We start from the raw sequence: 23,096 nt of genomic DNA, 5'->3' as shown, positions 1-23,096 counted from the left end.
TAATCGAAAGTTGGGTCTGCTCCTGCTCTGCTAGATTTGAGACAAAATGTCTCCTTGTCTGCACGATGATATAAATTTTATAATAACCTACAGTATAATCCATATGTACTGTCAAACAGCAGGCTTATTTTATCTCAAGTTAAAAGTCGGCATTTAATGAGATATATTCCCACAACCATGATAGTTAACGTAATGAGCTGCATGGTGCATGTTATCAGACCTTTTATTTTGCATATTTTGTGTCTTCTACAGTTTGTCATTAAAGTAAACAATAGTAGAGATTTAACTGTGAATACCTACTGCACCTGAAAAAAACATAAATGAAGTTAATTGAAGTGCGACGTCGCTGATTTGCTGAATAGCGTCCCTTATGAACCAACGACATACTTTCATCCCTTGACTTACTCCATGTGAAACTCACGACCGTAGGTTACAAAATATATCGCGCTCTGTACTTTTATAATTCTCGTTTTTAAAATATTATGAGACATGGATTTTCAAGTGTTTTTACAGCACTTTTTTAAAGGATTTGGGGAAAAGTACGGAAACTCTATGATAAATTTTATGGTTTTTTTTAAGAAACATCTGTCTTATTTGATGCATGAACTACATTGCACTATTATAAACACGCGTTAATTTATTTGATTCTGACATGTCAAAGCAGAAACTTTGCGCAGTAAAACATAATTTATTTATTTTTCTTTCCGTTTTTAACAGGCGTTTGATGACATTGTATCACACGATATACTTATGTATCAAACTTAATACGATATATCGTATTTTTGTCCTTTTTAATGTCCTTGAAGATGCTCACAATGATTACTTTGCACACATTATGTAAAACATAGTTAATTCTTGCTTTATATAAAAAACACCATTTTTTATCAAAGTATTGTCACAAGTCAATGTTTTCTTTTTCAATATTTTACGTGTAGACCCGAATTGTTTGTCTTAAACGTGAAATGAAAAACAATTTAATTTTTTCGTCTTGATTTTAGTTGTTGATACTGTAATACCGTTTAAAAAATAGGGGATGGGGTCCTTGATGTTGGTGTTTTTGCACGTTTGTCTGTTGCATGTTGTAGTCGCTTTTGTTCTTATTTTTCTGTGTTTTTTTGGGGGGATACTGAATTAATCTTTCATAGAATAGAAGTTTAATTATATTGGTTTAAGATTATTCCACGTACAATAGCGAAGGTTTCATCCAAGTCTTTGATGTGATTGTACAAAAATAACGGATATGATAAAATGTTACAAATGCATCAAGGTACAATATAAATGCAAGAGTAATCAAGGGAATCAAGGTTATAGCGGTAATCATAAGAATGTAATCCAGGGACAAAAAACAGACATGGAAAACAGACATACACAACAAAGAACATAGAGTAACTAAAACCATACATATAAAGTAACAAAAGTATATGAGCAACTCGGACTCCACTAAAACTGGGAGCAGGGACCAGGTGCACCGGTAGGGTAAGCGTCCTCTGCTTTTCTATAAATACCCACCGAGTTGCTCATAAAAAGTCAAGTCCGGAATACTATGACACGTTGAACAAATCAGTTACCGTAACGATATATATCGATTCTCGAGTCCATGATCACAACCATAAAAATTCTGTAGAGATGACTTTGATCTTGTAGCAACATACCCTGATCCAGAAACCTATTTCTTAGAATTCTAGCGCGATACAAAAAGTCTGCGTAGGTACGGCAAGCTCTGGCATAATGTATGAGTTGTGATATGAACACTCCATACGCAGGTGCGGAAGGGATGTTGCCACAGATGAAAGGAAAGTTGACAATTCTGAATGTGAAGTCATCACGTTTGTTGTAAATTTTGGTCAATATATTTCCTTCACAATCGATTTCTAATTGTATGTCAAGATATGCGGTTGACTTCACAATGTCTATAGTATCCTATATCTCAAATCCTTTGAGGTAGATGCGATGAATCAAATCCCCAAAATTAGGATTTTTTGTTGAGAATACGTCATCTATATAGCGGAAACTGAGATTCAAGGATCTAGCTAAACGACATTCTTTCTTCCGGATCAGATTAACTATAAAGTCAGCCTCATAAGAGTGACGGAATGGGTCAGCAAGTAGAGGAGCACAATTTGTTTCCATATGAATGCCGACTGTTTGTTAAAAAACGCGTCCACCACACTGGACAAATATGTTGTCGATTAAAAAATTCCAGCATTTTGTAAACATCTTCTTTTGTACATTAGAAAGATGATTTGGAATTATTTCTTATGAAGAATCTCTACCAACAACTATATATTTGTATCTAGGTGTACCATCTTTTTTGGAAAAAAACAATGTATAATATTTTTAAGTCGGGATTTACCTGAGAATAGGGAATAGAAATACATTGTATACAGTGTTGAAATATCATAGGTTTTAATGCTATTAATTGATTGTCTCCAAAAGATCTTTCGATTTTTTTCAGGATTCACATTGAATTAATACCACTACGGGAGTAACAAGTGTTGTGGTAGGACTGCAGACCCTCTTTGACAGCTATGAGTATAGAAGTTAAAATTTTTGAAAGAGGTTTGGAGGTACATTTTGCAGATCCAGCTATGTAACGTAGTTTGTATGGATTCTAATGGAGTTTAGGAATCCAGTACATAGACGGTTAATCACAATCATCGTCCTTGGTAGAGAGACCAAAAGAGGATAGCACAGATTTATTGTTTTCCACAATCTCTTCTTTGTGTAGTGTGGTAGCAGTATAGGTCTTATCACTATTATTATTGTCTACGTCTACCTCTGATAATAAACATTGGATGTAAAACGTTTTGCAGACAAATACAGTGTTGTTTGGGATTTGTCTGCCGGTATGACAATATATTTGTCATGTAAATTAGACAATGTTTTTGCTACATTGGGGTCTTTGAAAACTGATGTAGCATTGACACTCATTGGCCTACTTAAAACTTTCATTCGTTTTAAAATTAAAGACCTCACGGCCTTTAATCACTCTGACGGCATCCATAAGAACTTTAAATTATAATTCCAGTAAATGGAGCGTGCTTCACGGTACTTGTGAGCTTTAGAAAGGATAAATACATAGTATTAAATACGTTCAGAGATCACCAAACGAACTTAAACAAGCGAAAAAAAAGCACCTTTAACATCTTATGACTCAATTGTTCTCATGGTTCGTGCTGATATAAATGGTACTTACTTTCTTACGAAAAACTGCAAGATTTCAATCAAATATCAACCATTCATGTGGTTGCTAGTTGAGTCAAATTACATAGGTTTGTTTATCAAAGATAAAGGTTTGAGTTAAAAAGAAGGCTCATTGCACTGACACTGATATAAAAGAGATACGAATAATTTGCACAAAACAATTAAAAGAAAACAACAACCTCAAAAGAATGTAACCCAGGGGCAAAGACCAGACATGGAAAACAGACACACACATAACATGTACAAAGCAACAAACGAAAATGAGCAACTCGGACTCCACTAAACACTAGAAGCATGGACCAAGTATCCAGGTAGGGAAGCGTCCTCTACTTTTCTAAAACTCCCGCCGTGCTGTTCATAAAAATCAAGTCCAGGTTTGACGAAAGAGGAAAGGAAACTATCACACATTGAACAAATCGGTTTTCATTGCGCAGATGGATACACCGTAACGACCCAAGCGTGCATAATGAAGACCATAAAATTTCTGTTGTGATGACTTTAATCTTGTAGCAACATAATTCTGTTCCAGAACTAATTGTAAAATGTCTAGAGCTGTACAAAAAGTCTGCATAGTTGCAGCAAGCTCTGGCATAGCGTATGATTTGTTAAATGAAAACTACGAACGCAGGTGCTGAAGGGATGTTGTTATAGATGAAAGAAAACTAGACAATATGGAATGAAAAGTCATCGCGTTTGTCATATAGTTCGGTCAATAGTCTTTACCAGCAATTTCGTAGTGTAAGTCAAGGTGTGAGGCTTACTTTAGAATTTATTATCATATAGAAAACCAAACAATATGCAAAATAACACTTCGCAATGGCCCTCGCAGAAATGCCAAAATGCTTCGTATAGGGGTTTATCCTTATGCCAGATGCCCGCATTGTTGTTTTGAACCATCGTAATCCAATAGTATTATCTTTCCCCGTAATAAAACGACAAATGAAAATAAAGACACTCGCCCTAGTATCGACTCTGTGGATTATCAAATCAAACATTGGCGACGACACAAGCGATTTGCAATTTTACAGCATAATGTCAAATTCAACGTAAGCTGAAATGGTGTAAGTATTTTCCACTTGTGTATGGAATTTTCATATCACAACTCATACGTTATGCCAGAGCTTGCGGTACGCAGACGTTTTGTATCGCGCTAGATTCCTTACAATTAGGTTTCAGGAACAGGGTTATGTTGCTACAAGATTGAAGTCATCACTACAGAACTTTTATTGTCGTCATCATGGACTCGTGGATCGTTACGGCGTATTCTTCTGCACCATCAAAAACTGATTTGTTCAACGTGTCATAGTTTTGCTTTCCCCTTTTGTCTAATCCAGAATTGACATTGTACGAGCAATTGGCAGGTGTTTCTAGAAAAGCAGAGGACAACTATTCTACCGATGTACCTGGTCCATGCTCCCAGATTTTAGCAGAGTCCAAGTTACTCATTTACTTTTGATACTTTGTATGTATTACTTAAAATACTTAATGTTCTTTGTAGCGTTTGTTTGTTTTCCATATCTGGTCTTTGTCTCTGGATTAAATTATTTTACATTCTTTTGATTTCCGCTAGAATCTTTGTTCTCTTGATTACTCCTTGACTACAGGTAGTCAGAAGGTCGCCATTTTGATGAATCGTTTATTTACATTATGGTGACATCAAGTACAATGCTTAACATGACTAATAAAACATTGCTGTAAACATGAAGTTTATGTTTCAGAAATTTAATGAGTGACAGACTTCTGGAAATTTGTCTATAAGATAGAAAATTATAAAGGTAAATGATGAAGAAAATGTCATCGTGAGAATATTTTGTAGGATAATGAATAACCAAAATATGAACACTAGTGCCGAAAACGCCTAGATTTAACCAGTGTGTGGAACTTCCTCCGCGCATGAGTTAAATCTTAATGCGTTCTTTGCACGAGAGTGAAATAACAGAACTTTTTAACAGTGTGAAATATTGATTTTTTTTCACAGGTAAAATTCGTTAAATCACTGCTATCTATAAAATGAATATAGTTTTTAAGGTAATTATTCAGAGAACATTATTCTAAAGTGGACTATACCTAATGTGTATGTGTAAGGGTTTCTCAGTTTTTTCCTCAAATTTACTTTGAATAAACATACTTTAAAATTTCATACTGAAATGACACCGAACTTGAACATTTGATATGATTCTTATGGTATTTTTTTCACTATTTAGCAATCTATTTCAAAACTGGTATTAAATTTGTAATTTCTGTAATTTTTTATAATGAACATTCATCTTGTTTTCTTTTCACTCTATTCAAAAAGAAAATTTGGGTCATTGAACAGTTTTCTTATGATATCAATGAAGTGGAATTTCCATTTTGAACATGTACATTTGTTAGCATTAAAATTGATTTTATTAATGCATTCTGTGTTTCAGAGTATCATAAATTGTCAAAATTAGATCGTTTATTCCGATTTTCTGTCTGAAAGCGTCTATTCATTGCATAAAAGACCACGAAACAATAATTTGAACACTCTCAATGTAGCATGTCTGGAAGTAGTTTATATTGTCCAGACAGAAATCAAGGCCATCGTTAGCATGTTACAGCTTTGATGAACAGCTACATCAGTTCTTAATTTCGATCGTTCAAAGTGTAAAGAAGTATCTTTTCATTACCTAACGTCATATATTCAATTCATAGTTATTGGCTTCCCTTGGAAGATGGCATCAAAGACAAATTCATTAATTTCATTTACCACATTGTCAGATTAATATCTTCAGCTGATAATAGTACACAAAGCTTTATAAGACAATCTTTGATAATTTAATTGAACACAAGCTTGTATTTATTTGAACATGCCCCATATGTCATTTTATATCCATGAATTCTAGTTTTTAACGAAAATATTTGATCATTTATTTTGTTAAATTTTAATTTATAATAGTAATTAATAATATATTTCACCATTTTTGAAGTAAGAATGACATAAATCTCACATAAAACTCACATCAAACCATCTCGTACCATAATAAAACCCAAATATGAAAAGGGAAATATACCGCTTTCATCATATCAAAACCAATATAATTCAGATACTCCATAACATATTTGCTAAAAGGAAGATAATCCATATTAGATCATATAAAATTTCAAAATTAGAAATTATATTGTTGTTTTGGTGTTGTAAGTATCTCATTATATTTATCCTATCCAACGGTAAGTTAATTCTTTTTTTTTTTTTGAAATCCCTACAAATAATCAAGAAAGGCTACTTCGCATTCTACATGACAATTTAAACTTCCATATTACTTTTTCTGATATGAGTACGATTGTCGATAACACAATACCAATTGCTATCATGTAGAATGCACTTTGTATGTCTTCTACGCTTATCATTCTTGTTTCAAATTCTTGACTGTCGCATGACTTCTGTGGCCATCTTTCTGTCTTCCATTTCTCTAGCAGTCCTACCTCGTGCAAAGAAAGAATTCTGAAATATGTAATACCAAGTTAAATTATAAGTCACTAGTTATTGCGATTTTTTACTTATGCAAAAAAGTAACTTACTTTATTTCGCAATATCTTAAAAAAAAAAACATTATTGTTTTTACCTATATTTGTCCTAAATATTTATTAAAAAAATGCAAAAGCTGGCGCAAGGTTTCGACTTAGAATAATTAAATAATAATAATCAATGCACAATAACTGTTTTCATGAACATGCAGTCACGCTGAGTCAAACATGGTTAAATTGTCTTAATTTGTCCTCTCGATAGTGCACTGAAGCCAATATTTTACAAAAAAAAAATTTTGCTGAAAACTTATTTTCTCATGTTTATCCAGTTATACGTTCATGAAAAAGACTTAGATTGTACCTTGAAAGACATTCGAACCATATATGAACATTTTTCCTTAAGATATACTTAAATATTTGATAAAGGTTGCCCAATTTTGCGGCTAGTTGAAAAAAAATGCTGCATTATTTAAATTAAACCTTTTGCAAGTTCTTCGCAATTTGAGCTAAAAAACATGACATTATATAAACAAAGTTATTTTCTGTCTGTTTTACATCAATATTCAATCTATGCTATTACATTCCATTTTACATTACTTTAATTTCGTGACTGTTTCTTTCCGTGTCATTGACGGTTCAGGGATTGTACAATAATCAACATTCAAATGAATAAACTTTCTACAAAGACGTATTTTTGGTGATATTCAAGACAATTTATTTAAAGGGAAGCCTGTCCTATTTTATGAATTCTTAATTAAGAAACACATACTCATCTGATACTATCCTAATGAATGGCGAATGATTTCCCATGGCAAATGCAACTTGATTTTGAGCAATTTTCTCGTCTAAAACAATTAAGTTGCAATTATCTGCAGCCTCATAGTCAATGTACTGTTTGCCCATAATTAGCGCATACTTTCCCAGGGTAACTTTGTGGAGATGGTCGAGACCAGATTCAGATAATACACCTGGGTCAGATTGATTGAATTTTACTATCCCGTTCCATACTTCTTTATACGTAGCAACGTTTGATTCCTATTAATAAAAGACGATATAGCTTCAGTTTTTTTTATTATTTCTTTCAACGTTTTTGAATTCATATATTCGTTTTGTTATTTTCAATTGGTATTTTGGAAATTAAATATTGGTGGAGACAAATCTTGGGCTCTCATATTATGTTTTTATGTGTATTTATTACTTATATCAATTAGGAAAATGTACCAAATTTGAAAATTTATATAAGAAGATTTAAAGATTAAATTTCAACCGGTACCTTAAACACCGTTTCATAAACACTATTGCCTAATAATCCCCATTTATATTCTTTTTGTTTGACCATTTCTTCCAAATTAGTAAATGGAAGTCTCTGTTTATTGACTGTAAAAGCAGCCGTAAGATTCCCACTGTACACTGCTATAGATACTATACAAAATATCCACCAGGAGCTGATTATTGTCCTTCCTGCTAACGATGTCGGCAATGTTACACCACCTGTAATTATTGTGAGTGAAATCTGAATAAAGGGAAATTTTAGAATTAATGATGCCATAGGACGACATGAATCGAAACAAATTGAAACAAAACAAAAGAACGCAAAAAGGTAAAATAACAGCAGCGGAAACACGAAATACTAATTATAATTGAATAAAACTTAAATCAAACAAAACAACTACAACTCGGAGGTTATATAAGGTTTATCTAACTAAACTTGAGTTCTTGTTTCACCCAAGCGTTACTACTAGAAACATCATTGTTAGAAATTGTGTTTCTTCCTAAACGTTTAATGCGGTAACGCAATAACGCTCATTTTCTATTTAAAAACTTGCGGGAAAAAATAACTAAACTGTGCCATGTTATATTAAAGTAAATATCGTTATACTATCCCTTTAATAACTATATTAAGAGGTTCAACTAGATACAAGGCTATGACTTACAAAAAGAAACTAATGTAGGTAGCTTGTAATTTACTTGGTATTTACATTTAAATCGAACAATTTAGAGTCGTTTGCTGTTATGTAAAAAATGGACGGTTCTTTCTACCCTAACCAAATCGTGTCCGAAGCAAAAGTTGATAAGGTAGATTCTTGTATTGCTAATAAATAGGAATTAAAATTTCACATATTAACCACATGATTTGCTAAATAACATTACCTTGTGCTAGAAGTGCCCCATATAAATACCAGAAGGAGCTAGAAAAATTAGGTGGCGGAGAACTCGACTCCTCTCTTTTTTCCGGATTCCATCTCTCAATAGCACAGAAAATGAGTGAAACAACTAATAAAGATATGCCGATCAGCCCAATTACTAAGGTTTGGAATGGATCGATCAATGTACGCCACTTGTGTACACCTGGTTTGGCAAACACTACTGTCATGTGATCGAATACTAGTGGATAGGTAAAGTCTAAAACTCGTTCCCTCTGTGGGTTGATTGTCAGGGATGAAGCCACTAAATCCACTTGCTGTTAATGCAAATGAAGGATACGTACAATAGCGCAAAAAATATATGGTATTAAATTCCTTTTTTTTTTAAATTATTTGTTATCGAAGAAATGAAACCACAAGGCAATCATTAATTAAAAAGGGGACTATTCTTATTGTGATAGATGTATAAAAAGATTACAATTATTTCATCAAGTTTGTAGAAGTCAAATTATCAGAACGTGGATGTTTCCTCAGTTTTCCACGCTCATAATTGTCATATTTATTTTTTCACTGACGCAACCTTTGCGTTTGATCACAGCAAACCATTCGTTGTTTGATAAAACATCTCCATGCTAAGCATTGATCACACAAGTAAAGAAGAACATTACTTCATAGCTCTTCATCACAATGTAATGTATACATGTTATTCTAACGATCTACAGGAAGTACAAATGACACATGAACAGAATGGAATGAGAAATATCTTTAAGATGAATTGTTAAGCTTTTACGTTACATTTGAAATAATATAACATTAGGGCTTTATAACTTTAACTGTGTTCAACAAAGTAAAAATACAGTTAAACCTGTTGAAGGAGGTAGACCTAGGGTAATGGACATAACTCCTGAAATCAATGATATGTTGGTATCGTATTTAATTTCACCAAAGCCTATCAAGCTTTCATTTGAAACAGAATGAAATCAGTCCAAGTAACTTTGATGCTTAGATGAGATTGATGTAAAATGTAGAAAACAAACGTTCCAATGATTAGTAAGAGTTGTGTTTTCCTTACCCTAGGTCTACCGCCTGAAATCGAACAGTGAATAAACTTCATCATGATGTCATTTTGTGCACATATATGAACCAAATACCTCCAAAAAACGAGCATTTATTGTCCGAAATAGGGTCGTTTTAGTCATTTAGTCAGATTTATCGGAGTGTGCAAAAATATTTAAAAAATCAAATTGTGCGACGGACAGACAGACGGGCGGTGATAGACCACAGCCATATAAAATGAATGGTTAAATGATTCTTAAAAAAATCTTAACCGGATGTTTATTAATATATTCCTACCAAATAAGCTAGCATTTGTCTTGTACGCATTGATGTATGTATTAATGACCTAATTTTGTTTTAATTGTAGATCGATGCTACGAAACTTTAAAGCCCGTATGTTATGATATATTATATGGTTTTGTATAACCCTAATGTAAAAAACGACCGATGAATTGAAAGAAAATCGAGTGTTATTTATGCCGTCCAGAAATATACGAACAAAACTGAGTAAAGATTCCTCCTATTGAATACCACAGCAGGGTTCTTTAACGTGCGAGGAACGTGGCATCTTTCCCAACACGGTGCACCACTACGGTTTGCGGTAAGGTTTTCCGTATTATAGCCTGACAACTCCAGCATGGAACACGCCAGGGGTACCCCATTCAACCACCTGGGGCACACAACCCAGTTGCTCTGTGGGCAGAGCGCCTAGCCCCTGGCTAGGTTTCTGAGCACTATTTAGTCACCTTTTATGACAAGCTTAGCGCTGCTGCAGACCTATACTTTTGACACCCGGACCTGCACTGGGATGAATGTAATTCCATATGAGTGGTAGTGGATGCGAGGTTTTTTTCGTATTCAGTACCAAATTCATTAAATCATGCCCTCTTTCTTTCAGTCGTAACGAGACGTGGAGTATTATATCGACTTTTAGAAAGAGAAATCAAAATTTATCATTTATTTTTTCATCTCCTTCCTTAACAGACGTTTGTTCTTTGAAACAATATAAAGAAGGAAAAATATTGGGATATTTCCTAATTTTTTAATAGAGACCTAAACTAAATCATGTTCATATGAGACAGGTGGTCTTTATTGATAGGTCGATTTTATTTAAAATGTATCATACAACTATAAGCACGGTGCATGGCTGCTGATGCATGCGGAGCCATAAAGAACACGTGCACTTATCCAGTAAGATTAATCAGATTTGTTTTATAAGTTTGCTACATTCAAAATAAATTTTAAGCACATTAGATAGACATACCTCTCTTTGAATCAATCCGACCATACCTGTCCAAGAACCATTCGGTAACTCAGCCCCAAATGCTCCATCATCCGGTATAATGACTTCGTATCTGTAACAAACGTTGTTTTCGTGTTTAAGCTTTATTTTATATTATAAAGTTATTAAATGGGTTGTATGCAATAGACCAGAATATTTGTCCTGATGTACTGAGAATGATCAAGTGTTCTATTGCACGAGGCCAACGTCACATTTACGTTTTTACACACGAGTTTTTTGTGTGTAAATTCCAATTCAATAAAGCGCTTAAAATAAGTTCAACAATTCAAAAGGCTAAGATAAAAGTCATTATGGGGTCAGTGCAATATACTCCTCAAGGAGACTATTGCACCGTGCAATAGTACATCGACAGTGTCGTCCTGTCCTGAAGAAATTTTGAAAATAGAGAAAAATATGTGTATATTTCATAAACAAGATAAAATCTTATAATTAGGTAAAAAATGGTTATAATGGTGAGTTTCTCACTTCAGGAAATACACTAGTCTTCTTTTTATCATTGTCATATTCATCTTTTGTTAAAAGTCATTGAAAGATAATAACAAATTTACCAAACTGATAAAATCTAGGAAATAGTCAAAAGGAAAGTCCCTTGTCAATATAAGGGTTAAAATCGGAACGCTTAAATTCACCGCAATGGTCCTGACTTGGTACAAGATTTCACAATGAAAAGTGGGCTAAACTAGGTATTGTAGCGCGGTAAACTTTCCGCTTATATTACGGTCTATTTTTACCGGTATATAACACAAACTTTTAGGGAAGATGCTTCAAGTTCAAGATGAAGCAAAAACATACAACTACAGAACATCAATTCGTAGACATTATGGAAATCCCCCAACTATATATTGGTTTTTTTTTTTTTTTATTTTATTTTATTTTATTTTATTTTATTTTATTTTATTTTATTTTATCATTATTATTATTATTATTATTATTATTATTATTATTATTATGAGTCAGTCTCTAAAGTAAACAGATACTAACATTGACATAACTTAAATGGTTAAATGTGAACTCCATATGCAGGAGAAGCTGCTCAAGAATGTGAAATTTATTATTTTCAAATCTAATGCGTCTATCATTCATATATCAATATGTTAAATTTAAGGAACAAGCCCCAAAGAAAGGCTTTTGATAAATAAGTTTGTTAAAATCACAAATTTCAGTGGTTTTATGGTTCCGTCAAATCAAAACTTGTAACCCTGTAAGAATCAGGCATTAGATGAAACATTGTATAAAAACACCATTATGTTAGCGTAACTTGACTATTTGCACTGTCAGAATCAATGGAAACAAACAAAGATTTCCATATTATGTTGGACCATTGAAATTTCATTGAAATGCATTGAAAATGAACATTTCAAGGGCAGAAAATACTGTCAAAAACCTCATTTCTTGTAAGATTCTATTGAAACATTTCTGAGCAAATCCAATGATGCAGAGACCAAATAATGGTCTTTTCAAATAGTAAAAGCATCCTTGAGTGATATTTTATCGTCAGATAGGTGGGTTTCTACTTGCATTTTTCTGAATTTTCTCACTTTGCCTGATTCTTACAGACCTTTACACTTACAATTTCCGATCAAATGTTTATAATTGAAAACAGAAACGAACATAATATCGGCAGTCCCTGACAATTGATACCCACAAGTCAGAACATTTTCGGCGGATTTCCCGGATCTTATCTTCCAGAATTGAATCAGCAAAATCAAACTTCCTTACTTCCGGTGTCAATACATACGTAAAATTAAGTCTTCTTGCTATTTCGTTTAATACATCGAAACACAATCCAGTAAAATTTCCTTCGTCCTTAATGATTGTCATACCACCCCACTGAAAAAAACATTTCTAATGCAGTTTTTGGACAGACACTCATACTATTTGCATGTTATTTTTTGGTTTCTGAAGTCAGTTTTAACTTAATGTTCAAATACTGATGTAAAGCATTTGGAAGATTGTGGAAGTTTTCGTTTTTTTAATTCGCCTGATATGCGTCAAACAGGCGCTCATGTCTGTCAGCTGCTTTACCACATTTGAATCCGCTTTTTCGTGCAGCCTAGGTCGGCCATATATTCTTAATTTGCTGTGTGTGTGAATGTTCGTTTTATATTTTGTAAACGTGTTTTCTTTTTTTTTCCAACTGTTTTGTCTAGAGCTTACATATTACCTCTATCGTTGTCACTTTAAGCATTCTACTATTAAAACCGTAGTCAGCGTTTGGGTACATCTTGCTTGTAATAGATATATCACCATACATAGAAACATTTCCAATTTTAGAGAACTCTCTTGTAGCTCCTGGTCTCCACATTAATGTGCTCACAGAAAACCACTTTGTTTTATTTTTATTACAAGGTTTAACCTGAAATGCAATCAAAGACAAATATTTGAACCTTACTTTCTCGACATATTCAATTAAAATCTACAACCATTTCTGTATTCTACCAGGTATACTTTTATGTGTTGTTTACAAGCTATCAATTAATATGGTTTTTTTTTTCAATTGTATTATTTAAGAATTATAGGTAGAATTGGTAAAGTCTAGCCGAAGTAAAGCTTTACTCATTTTGAGGTCAAATTAAAAACCAAAATAACTGGTTGCAATCACTTACAGTATCAATAATGCGACTGCCTAATAACTGTCGTTGTTCGTAACAATACAGTGAAATACAATTAGTTAGATGTAATTTAAGTGTTTATTACCTCAGCATTCTGTTTTTGCAATGGTGCAATTACAATAATTCCTCTAAAACCTTAATTAAAATGCATAATGCTTTATCAAATACCTACATTACCCTTTGCTCTTACAACAAACTTACATCAACTGTATTTATAGAACCTGCTTTCAAATTGACGAACACAATGTTGTCCAGATTAATCAAGTTCAATTCTTTAGGTTCAAAATCAGAGTAGCTGAATATGATCCATTTAGAAATATGTTGAATTCTCATCTGTCCATGAACATACTTGTTATGAAAATCGTGTGCCTTTTAAAAAATCAATATCATTATGAAAGAGGTCATCTTATAAGTATAAAAATACTTTTTTACAATAAAAATATTCCCAACGATGTTAGAACTGTCAAATTTGCTCTATATAGCCTAGCTGGCCGAGTGGTCTAGGGCGCTGGAAGTTTTGCAGGCGGTGTTGCCATAGATGTCACAGCGGTACGAGTTCGAGTCCCGCGGAGGGAACGACCAAACATTTGCAACGCAAATTGAACAGCTCTAACATCGTTTAGAATTTTTCAGACATTTCTATGCGTTTACTTTATCTTCCCTTGTATTAATTTGATCCGATGGAGCAGTGTAGCGAACAGTGTCGTCACATTCTGAGACGTTTATATATATAGTGCAGTAATAGTACAAATGAGCATGGATCAAACAATTGGGTTTTTAAGATAAAGAATAATTATTTGAGTTAAATCCCACATAAAGGAAATTTCTCTTCCGATAATCAGTCGGGTTTTTTTATCCCATATTGACATGAAATATGTGTAAAAAGTAAAAAAGTCTAAGATGTTTTGAGTACCGTTCCATACACAATTTAGTCACTGCCAATATAAGTGGTAATTCAAGATGTAGTACAACAAATCGGACATTCGATGTTAGACATATTTGTACGTAACTGTAGTCTGTACTGTATTCAGTTAATAATACATTCATCTACCTCGAAAATAACTAAATCAAGAATGATTGTTCTTATAATCTCAAAACAATGTGTGTGTTATTGTGTTACATTATACAGATAAAACAACTGTTTGTGGCGCCAAGACAACATTATGATTTTATTCATTGATTATATATCCAATCATTTACCATTGAATGCCATGGGTTGCTAAATGTTTAATTCAATATTTTGCTTTGAGATATAATGTCCTACCTCTGTCACAGATTGACCTATTTTCTAACTAATTCTAAAGGAATACTTCGACTTCAACAAGTCACCTTATTATCCTAAATAACATACACGTGAACACGACGACGACGCCTATAAATGCAACACGCATCAAAACTTGAGACATCTTTCATACTTTTACAGCATATATATTTAATTCATACCGATTTCTCTTTCATATTCAAAACCTTTTTACTTACCATTTTTAGAATGGTAAGTATTGAATCGTTGTCACATATGAGGGAAATATTAAGTGCTCCGCCCACTAGATCGGTATTCAAATTTGTCAATACTGATTTAAGTTCTTCCTTGTTGTACATATCGATGTTATAAAGCGTAGTATATACATCTTGTTTGGCTAGTTTTGCTGCAACTTCTGTCACTATGGATACTGTAATGATAAAAGAATGCATTTTTTTTTAAATGTTGACAGTTGTCCTTGAAATAGTTTTGCTGATTTGTGTAAATAAAGAATACATTGCTTTTAAAATTGACAGCAAAAAGACGAAGACATAGAAATATATAAATCATGTTCATATTTTGGGCTATGTTGTCTACAAGCTGATTTTTTCTAATCAATGTTTTAATATTTTAATCTTCCTACTCACCAGACTCCATATCGTGAAGTACAGCGATTTCGTTCCACTTTGAGTATTCCAACAAAGAGAAAATCATGCTCTCGTTCACAATATCTTGGTTTATAGCACGTATTTGATACGAGGAGTAGTATTCTGTACAGTTCATAAAATAAAGTGGTATTGCTACCGGATATAACGCATCTGTAAAGGTTATCATCATGGAATTGACCTCTCGTTTTACTTCTATAATCTTGACCTTATGATGATGATGATAATTTATGACAATATTGATGATGTGTGTCTTGCAGTATGATTGAAGAATACACTCCACTAAAAAGAAGAAAAGATAGTTTAGTGAACATGTATTTCATAAACAGTTCACATGCTTGTTACTCTCCCTAGAAAAGCAGAGAACGCTTACCCGACCGGTAAAACAAGTCCAATGCTCCCAGTATTTAGTTGAGTCCTCATTGTCTGTTGTTTCTTTGTGTAACTGTGGCTATTTCATGTCATTTGATGTGTGTGTGTCAGTTTTCCCTGTGTTGTATTGATCCTTTGATGTGTGTGTCAGTTTTCCCCGTGTTGTATTGATCCTTTGATGTGTGTGTCAGTTTTCCCTGTGTTGTATTGATCCTTTGTTGTGTGTGTCAGTTTTCCCTGTGTTGTATTGATCCTTTGATGTGTGTGTGTCAGTTTTCCCTGTGTTGTATTGATCCTTTGATTTGTGTGTCAGTATTCCCTGTGTTGTATTGATCCTTTGATTATGTTCTTTTGATTTCTACTCGAATTTTGGTCTCTTTGATCACTCTTAGTCAAATATATTCAAGAATTAAATAAAATTTAAATAAAATAATTGAATAAAAACAAATTAATACACACATGTGCAAAAAAATATAAAATGAGTAGAGAAACAAAAGCTGCCTGCCAATGACAGTCTTCTTTATTGTTCATATCTTATGTACTGTTTTGGCTACTGATTTACATTGATTTTGTCTGATGTCGAAATTTTAAGCTGCCCATTTGTGTTGAAATATACCGGAAATAATGAACCGAAAATGAGCAGGGGCAAAACCAGGTTTAACCCAACTTTCATTTTGACAGACTGCAACAAGTCTGGATCATTGCAGTGGTTGCCAACTTACTGGTTTTTACCCTGATACTGCCATTTGTTATACGGACTTTAAGTGACAAAATTGGATCATCTTACCAATGTTCAGTTAACGAGTTTTTAATGTTTTGTTAAACACAAAACACCAGTCTTTTACCTGCTAATTTCCAACAGTATTGTCTGTTCTTTATTTTGTATTTTTGCAGCGCTAATCACCTCAATCATTACTACATATTCAAAATCACTAAGATAAAAGACATTTTTAAACGGTGGTACAATATTTTCAAATTACATTTTAAAAGAATAAGTATCGTTTATGACGATGGTGCGAATAGTTCGCAATTATAGTAACCTTATTTTTACTGAAGATGACGTAAATGTAATATTACAATGGCGGAATTTGGGTTGTTTTCACTCTATGTCAAGTCGGAAATTGTCTCATTTAACAAAAACACAAAAGGAATTGTTTAAAGGATGTATGTGTTTGTAACATATCTTCAAAAAGGATGGAACACGAAACACATGCCTAATTTTAAAACGTTGTCATACATAATTTATGTTGTATAAAAGAAGCAATGTTAGGTTACCAATCAAAGTATTAGGGAAAAAGAATAGTTATCTTTATTTTATTTTTCCCTTGGCTAGCAAGCCTGATCATGACCTCTCGTTTACACTGTGTGTTTTTATTGTTCAAGGACAAAACCACTAGTGCTTGAAGCTGTTTTCTGATTAACAAACAAATGGAAAATTTGTCAATTCGGTCGCAATATGGATGACCAATCTATTACATATGTAACTGACTCCGATATGTTTAAGCTATTATTATTGAAATTTAATCATGTATATAATTTTAAAACAAAACTCATTTTTGTCCAGCTTTCAGTTTTGAAGATTATATCAAGCCTTATGTTCAATATTAACGATACATTTGAATTCAAGCAATTAACATGAATATCGAATTTCCAAAAAGATCTTATCGTTGACTTTGGTGTTACTAATATGATAACTAAAGATGAAATTGGTCTCACTTTAGTTCAATAATCTTGAACATTAATCTGTGCTGGTATAATGCCGGTCCTATAGAAATTATGTAACATTAAAATATTCTAAAATACTCCTTAAATTTTTCATCCCGGTGGGGTTGTTGTCTCTTTGACATATTCACCATTTCCTTTCTCGCTAAGTCCTTAAAGCATAACACCCATGTTTCTAATTCCTCACTATTAAGTAGAAGTGGGAAATAATTCAGTATGATATGTTTTTATTTCAACGGAAGTCTACTTAAACATGGATTTTTCGTTTTCTTTTTAGGAATACTTTTATTGAATCTAACTAGGTTTTGTTAAATTTTTAGAGAAAAATCATATGATTTTCCAACATATATAAAATATACATATTTAGTATAATCCTAATGCAGATGAAGAATGGTGATTATTTGCAAATTTTCAAATCTGTCTTCGTCACCTTATCTTAACCATTATGTTGGTGCCTGGAATGTTTTCTATTTGGGTTGGATGTATTTAGGTTACAGACCACCAATTCAACCAATGAGCATTTGGAACGTACGCAAAAATAGTCCTACGCAGAAATTACCCCTGCTCCTCATAGTGCTGTGAAAAAAGTTCTCATCTTATTTAAAAAAATTAAACAGTTTCTGAAAGGAAAAACATTTCTGTACATTTTATAGGTGCATTTTGCTTCTTGTGATGTGAGGCCTAATCTCCATAATGATTTTTAAATATACCCCTATCTTGTGAAAACACTGGGATTTCCCATGCTATTTATAGACCCTTCACTTCTGGTGACCAGTACTGCACTGCAAGTCTGCTAACCCCACATGCCATTCTGAGGATTGTGAGCTGACATATGTAGAATCATGCTGATATATAGTCCTCTGCAGGTTAAAGTTAAGGTAAAGTCCAGAGAAGCCATTGAATATTGTGAAATTAGCATAGAAGCCTATGGAAAGTGGAATTGGTGGTTTTTAGCCTTAAAGCAATGAAAACATCTTCAATTGTTGATTGAAAAACATACTATTTTGAAAGTTTAATTTGACTTTTTGCACCATCTAAATCCAGAAAAAAAACAAGATTGTCCATATCATTATAAACTTAAATAATAATTTCATCGCAATGCTCTAAATTGAATATTTCAAGGGCAGATGACTGTGAAAAACTCATTTTTTGAAAAATATCTGAGCAAATCCAGTGAGGTAGAGAACAAATAGTGGTCTTTTAAAAAGAGAAGGCATCTTTAAGTGAAATTATATTGTCAGATTGGTGGGTTTCTGACATACAAATTTCTGAATTTTCCCATTTTGCCTAATTTTTACATTTATGTGTTTTTAATCTTACTTCAAAGGATCTAATTGTAACATTTTACAGCATCTATGAAAACATGTATTGGGGTTCGAATATGTAGAAATACCATTATGAACCTTTATTAATCCAAAAAACAAATTTTTGTTTATTCGAAAGACGCTATTGTGAGTAAGTATTTTTATATGTGACGTTCCCAACATGTAACAAAATATGGATCTATTTTATATATTTATAGATATTGACAAGACATCGTTTACACAACAACTGTCTTCTTGGACTGTTTATGTTGCCGAACAACCAATTACGTAGCACTCCTGCTAAGACTCATGCAAAATGTGATTCATGGTTGGAAAGCCTACATATTTTTATTTTTGATATTTTGTTTAAAATATTATAGTAAACAGAAATGAACATGTGATTTATTTATATAACCTGTGCTCTTGGATAATAAAAATTATATGAAATGTACTGTAAAAGTCAAAATTTAGAGAGATAACTCTATAAATGACACTAAAATACAATAGATAGAAACTATTGGATTTTCAATTTGGATTATCTCCTTACAGCAGTCAGGTTGGGATGAATAATTATACATTTCATCATATTGACCTATGATTAAATGAAAATATGTAGCCATTTTTCAAGTTTATCACATTTTACAAAATTTGCATGATTCTAACAAAGACTACTACTTAAAATATTGATTCGGTTCTGCAATTAAAATAGTATGATAAGTATTGACATTGCAACATTAATTAAAATAATGGTTTTTAGAAACACGACTGCACCTATATTTTCCTATTATTTTATCACTTGCATTGTATTGATAGATACTAAAAAAACATGATTAATTGATTAAGTTATATAATAATTCATTCATAATTCATTGCCTTTATTTACACAGTAATCTGTTATAAGAGATGCAATCAATCGCTCTTTTCTCATGTTTGTTTTGTAGTCTTCAAAATATTCTTCTTGACTACAACTAATTGTCAATCAATGTCTGTATACGGAGATTCAACAATTGGAAAATATTGAACTTATGCATGCCAAAGTGAATCTTCAGAATTTTTTAATGAAAATGACGTTACGCACTAACGGTGTATAGGAGCACAAGTATATATATATTTTTCAATTTGCAAAATTAAATGTTCATAAAAATAATTGAAAATATCATAGTTATACCGATAACAATTTTATATATACCAACTTGAACTATATTTTACATAAAATGTGAAACAAGTCGCATGCTTTTCTAGACACGTTAATCTGTCCACTTATAACTCGTGTCACATATCACAAATTGATGATGTTCAAAAGAGTAATCAAGGGAACCAAGGTTATTGCGGTAATCAAAAGAATGTAATCCAGGGACAAACACCAGACAAGGAAAACAGACATACACAACAAAGAACATAAAGTAACTAAAATCACACATACAAAGTAACAAACGCAAATGAGGGTAAGCGTCCTCTGCTTTTCTAGAAACATCCGCCGAGTTGCTCATAAAAAGTCAAGTCCGGGGTAGACAAACGAGGAAAGGAAAACTATGACCCGTTGAATAAATCAGTTTTCATGGTGCAGTTGGATACACCATACTATGAAGAACATACTATAAAGAAATGAAACAAATATGTATGTACACCTGATTGAGACAAACACTCACTTTAATTAACGACCTCGCTCTATCGAAATAAAGATAAATTTAGAGATAACTTTTTTTGCTATAATTTAAGTTGATGATATTTATTCTATTGTTTGCAACTTTATTAAAAGCTTACATTTTGATTTATTCTGATACTTACAGTCAAGAAAAAAATCTGTATATTAATCGTGTAATGCAATTCGACCTTTTAATCGATATATGATATGAATTAAAGTAAACCAATATACTTTCCCGCTTACATGAACTGTAAAAGAAATATGTCCTAGAAAAGGGAGTTACGACCATTTAAACCCCTCCCCCCCAACACACACACACATACACACTTCTCTTCCCTTGATGCGCTCCTTGACACATAAAAACGATCTATAAGCCACTAATACACAATCTTTATTATTGAGTAAGTTATCAATCAAGGTACCACTATCTCTTAAAAACACTGTCTTTTGCCAGTAGAACACCTGCTGCATTAAACCTGTCTCACACAACTTACATTTTGTAACAACATCATAAAGGCTCCTGTTCTGTACGGGAAATGTATCATCCATTGTGTGTCCACAATTGTTTGGCTGTGTTGTGTTAGCTGTGTCATTATTTACAGTAGAATCTGTTTCAATATTCAAAAAAGTTAACATGTTAGACAGCCATTGGTTCTGCATATTAGAATCAAATGTAATACCACATATGATTAACACATCAATTGGGTTGGAATATGGTTTCCATATGTTTCAGTTAATATATAAAGTGGCATGAGCTACAAAACGAATATCATTGTTGTTTTCTCAAATCCAATGTCATAACAACTTCGACATATTCATATAATTACAAGGCTTGATCGAGGGTTTTGATGGTTCGACTGACGAGGGGTTTTTATTTTATCATAGTTATCACATGTTTTGCCAAAAGGACGAATTTTCCGCACACGTTCCAGGGTTTGGAAACATACGTTATATGTGATATTATTGTCAATTATTATAATGTTTATACACAACTTCCGTTAGAGTTTAATACAAGGCACCTTAATGTTGTGTTTTATGAAGTACCAGTCCATATAAAATTCAGACACTGTCCCTGTTAAAGTGATTCATGATGAAGAAAAACCCACCAATCTAACAATGCTCTTTCAATCCACATATGCTATATTTTTATGAAACAGTTGTACTTTCCATATTCATATCTGCACTTTTAAGAAAATCATATACTTATCTCTCACTAAAATCAACCAAATCGAACAAAATCAAGAACGATAACTCTTGCAAAGTGTTCATTTCATGTACAATCTATATACATTTTATCTCAAAAGTGCAACACCCAAATGAAAAACAAAGACTGGTTATGTGATCTATAACGGTTTCTGAACAAGAAATAAAAGAGAATTTGTTGGCATTTTGACATCCATGAATCACCTCCTGTCTGATACATAAACAATTTAATATAGCAGACACAGATTTGGCCACCTATCAAATAAATGATACTTCATTTCACTATATTCAAAGCCAATCCTCGAACTGGCAAAAGATTCTCATAAAGTCATAAACTTCCATACTTTTTAATGAAAAATATTCTATACACTTGTTTTTTGTTTCCCTTTACAGCTTTGTTTTTGTATTAGTTTTACCTCTAATAATTTTTATTAATCTTACTTTTAATAAACTGATAAACACAAATGTCATCAAGTAATATAGATATTCTCTAGAAATAACCATCTTATTATGCACCTTTGTTTTTCATAACCAGGATATCTGTATAAAGTATAGAATGTATCGATGCAAATAAGTATACAAAGAATGTAAGTGTCTTACCATTCGTTGTCGATCCGGCATATACCATTAAATTTACTAATAAAGCGCAAAATATATAACATTTCATTTCGTTGCACATGAAAAACATAATTATATTTCCATTTGACCATTGTGCTTAATCGGAACGTGTTTTAATAGCTTTTTAAAGAGCAATTTATTGATCGTAAAATGCTTCAGAAAAATTACACTTGACAACTTAATTGAGTTTAATTAAAATATTGATGCTGATTCCAACCACTATGAATTAACGTTTGATAAAAAGTAAACAAACGTGGAGTCCCCTGACAGTGACTCTGAATTACTGTTGTCTCTAATTTATTTACTCTAAAAAAAATTAAGTGTAAGTTTTTGTAAGATTCAGGCAAAATTGGGAAAGTTAGAAATATACATGTCAAAAACTCATCGATCTGACAATATAATTTCAAACAAGGGTGCTTCCGTTCTTATTTGAAAAAAACATTATTTGAACCCTGCATCATTGGATTTGCACAGAATTGTGCATGGGAATATTAGAATAATGAGGTTTTTGACAAAATT

General features: G+C 32.5%; 1 protein-coding gene across 2 annotated transcripts; it reads right to left on the bottom strand.

Moving 5' to 3' along the window:
- Window positions 1-4,848: 4,848 nt before the first annotated feature.
- On the bottom strand, window positions 4,849-22,729 carry LOC148610643 (putative glutamate receptor). 2 transcript variants are annotated; one of them, XM_088595871.1, is made up of 12 exons: window positions 22,560-22,729; window positions 21,251-21,364; window positions 15,696-15,995; window positions 15,288-15,478; window positions 14,010-14,177; window positions 13,361-13,552; window positions 12,935-13,026; window positions 11,158-11,248; window positions 8,845-9,154; window positions 7,967-8,184; window positions 7,463-7,728; window positions 4,849-6,670 (listed from the first exon to the last, which is right to left on the bottom strand). In XM_088595871.1, exons 1-12 carry the CDS (start codon window positions 22,645-22,647, stop codon window positions 6,439-6,441), a joined length of 2,262 nt encoding a protein of 753 aa, XP_088451997.1. In that variant the 5' UTR covers window positions 22,648-22,729; the 3' UTR covers window positions 4,849-6,438. The 2 variants fall into 2 exon arrangements, with proteins under 2 accessions (XP_088451997.1, XP_088451998.1); XM_088595872.1 differs by lacking the exon at window positions 21,251-21,364.
- Window positions 22,730-23,096: the final 367 nt, after the last annotated feature.

Source organism: Perna viridis, chromosome 8, assembly GCF_037379345.1.
Source record: "Perna viridis isolate PV_CMFRI_1.1 ecotype Kerala chromosome 8, ASM3737934v1, whole genome shotgun sequence".
In the NCBI taxonomy this organism is placed as follows: domain Eukaryota; kingdom Metazoa; phylum Mollusca; class Bivalvia; order Mytilida; family Mytilidae; genus Perna; species Perna viridis.
Note: the sequence above shows the minus strand (reverse complement) of the source record. Positions and strands in the feature narration are given on the sequence as shown.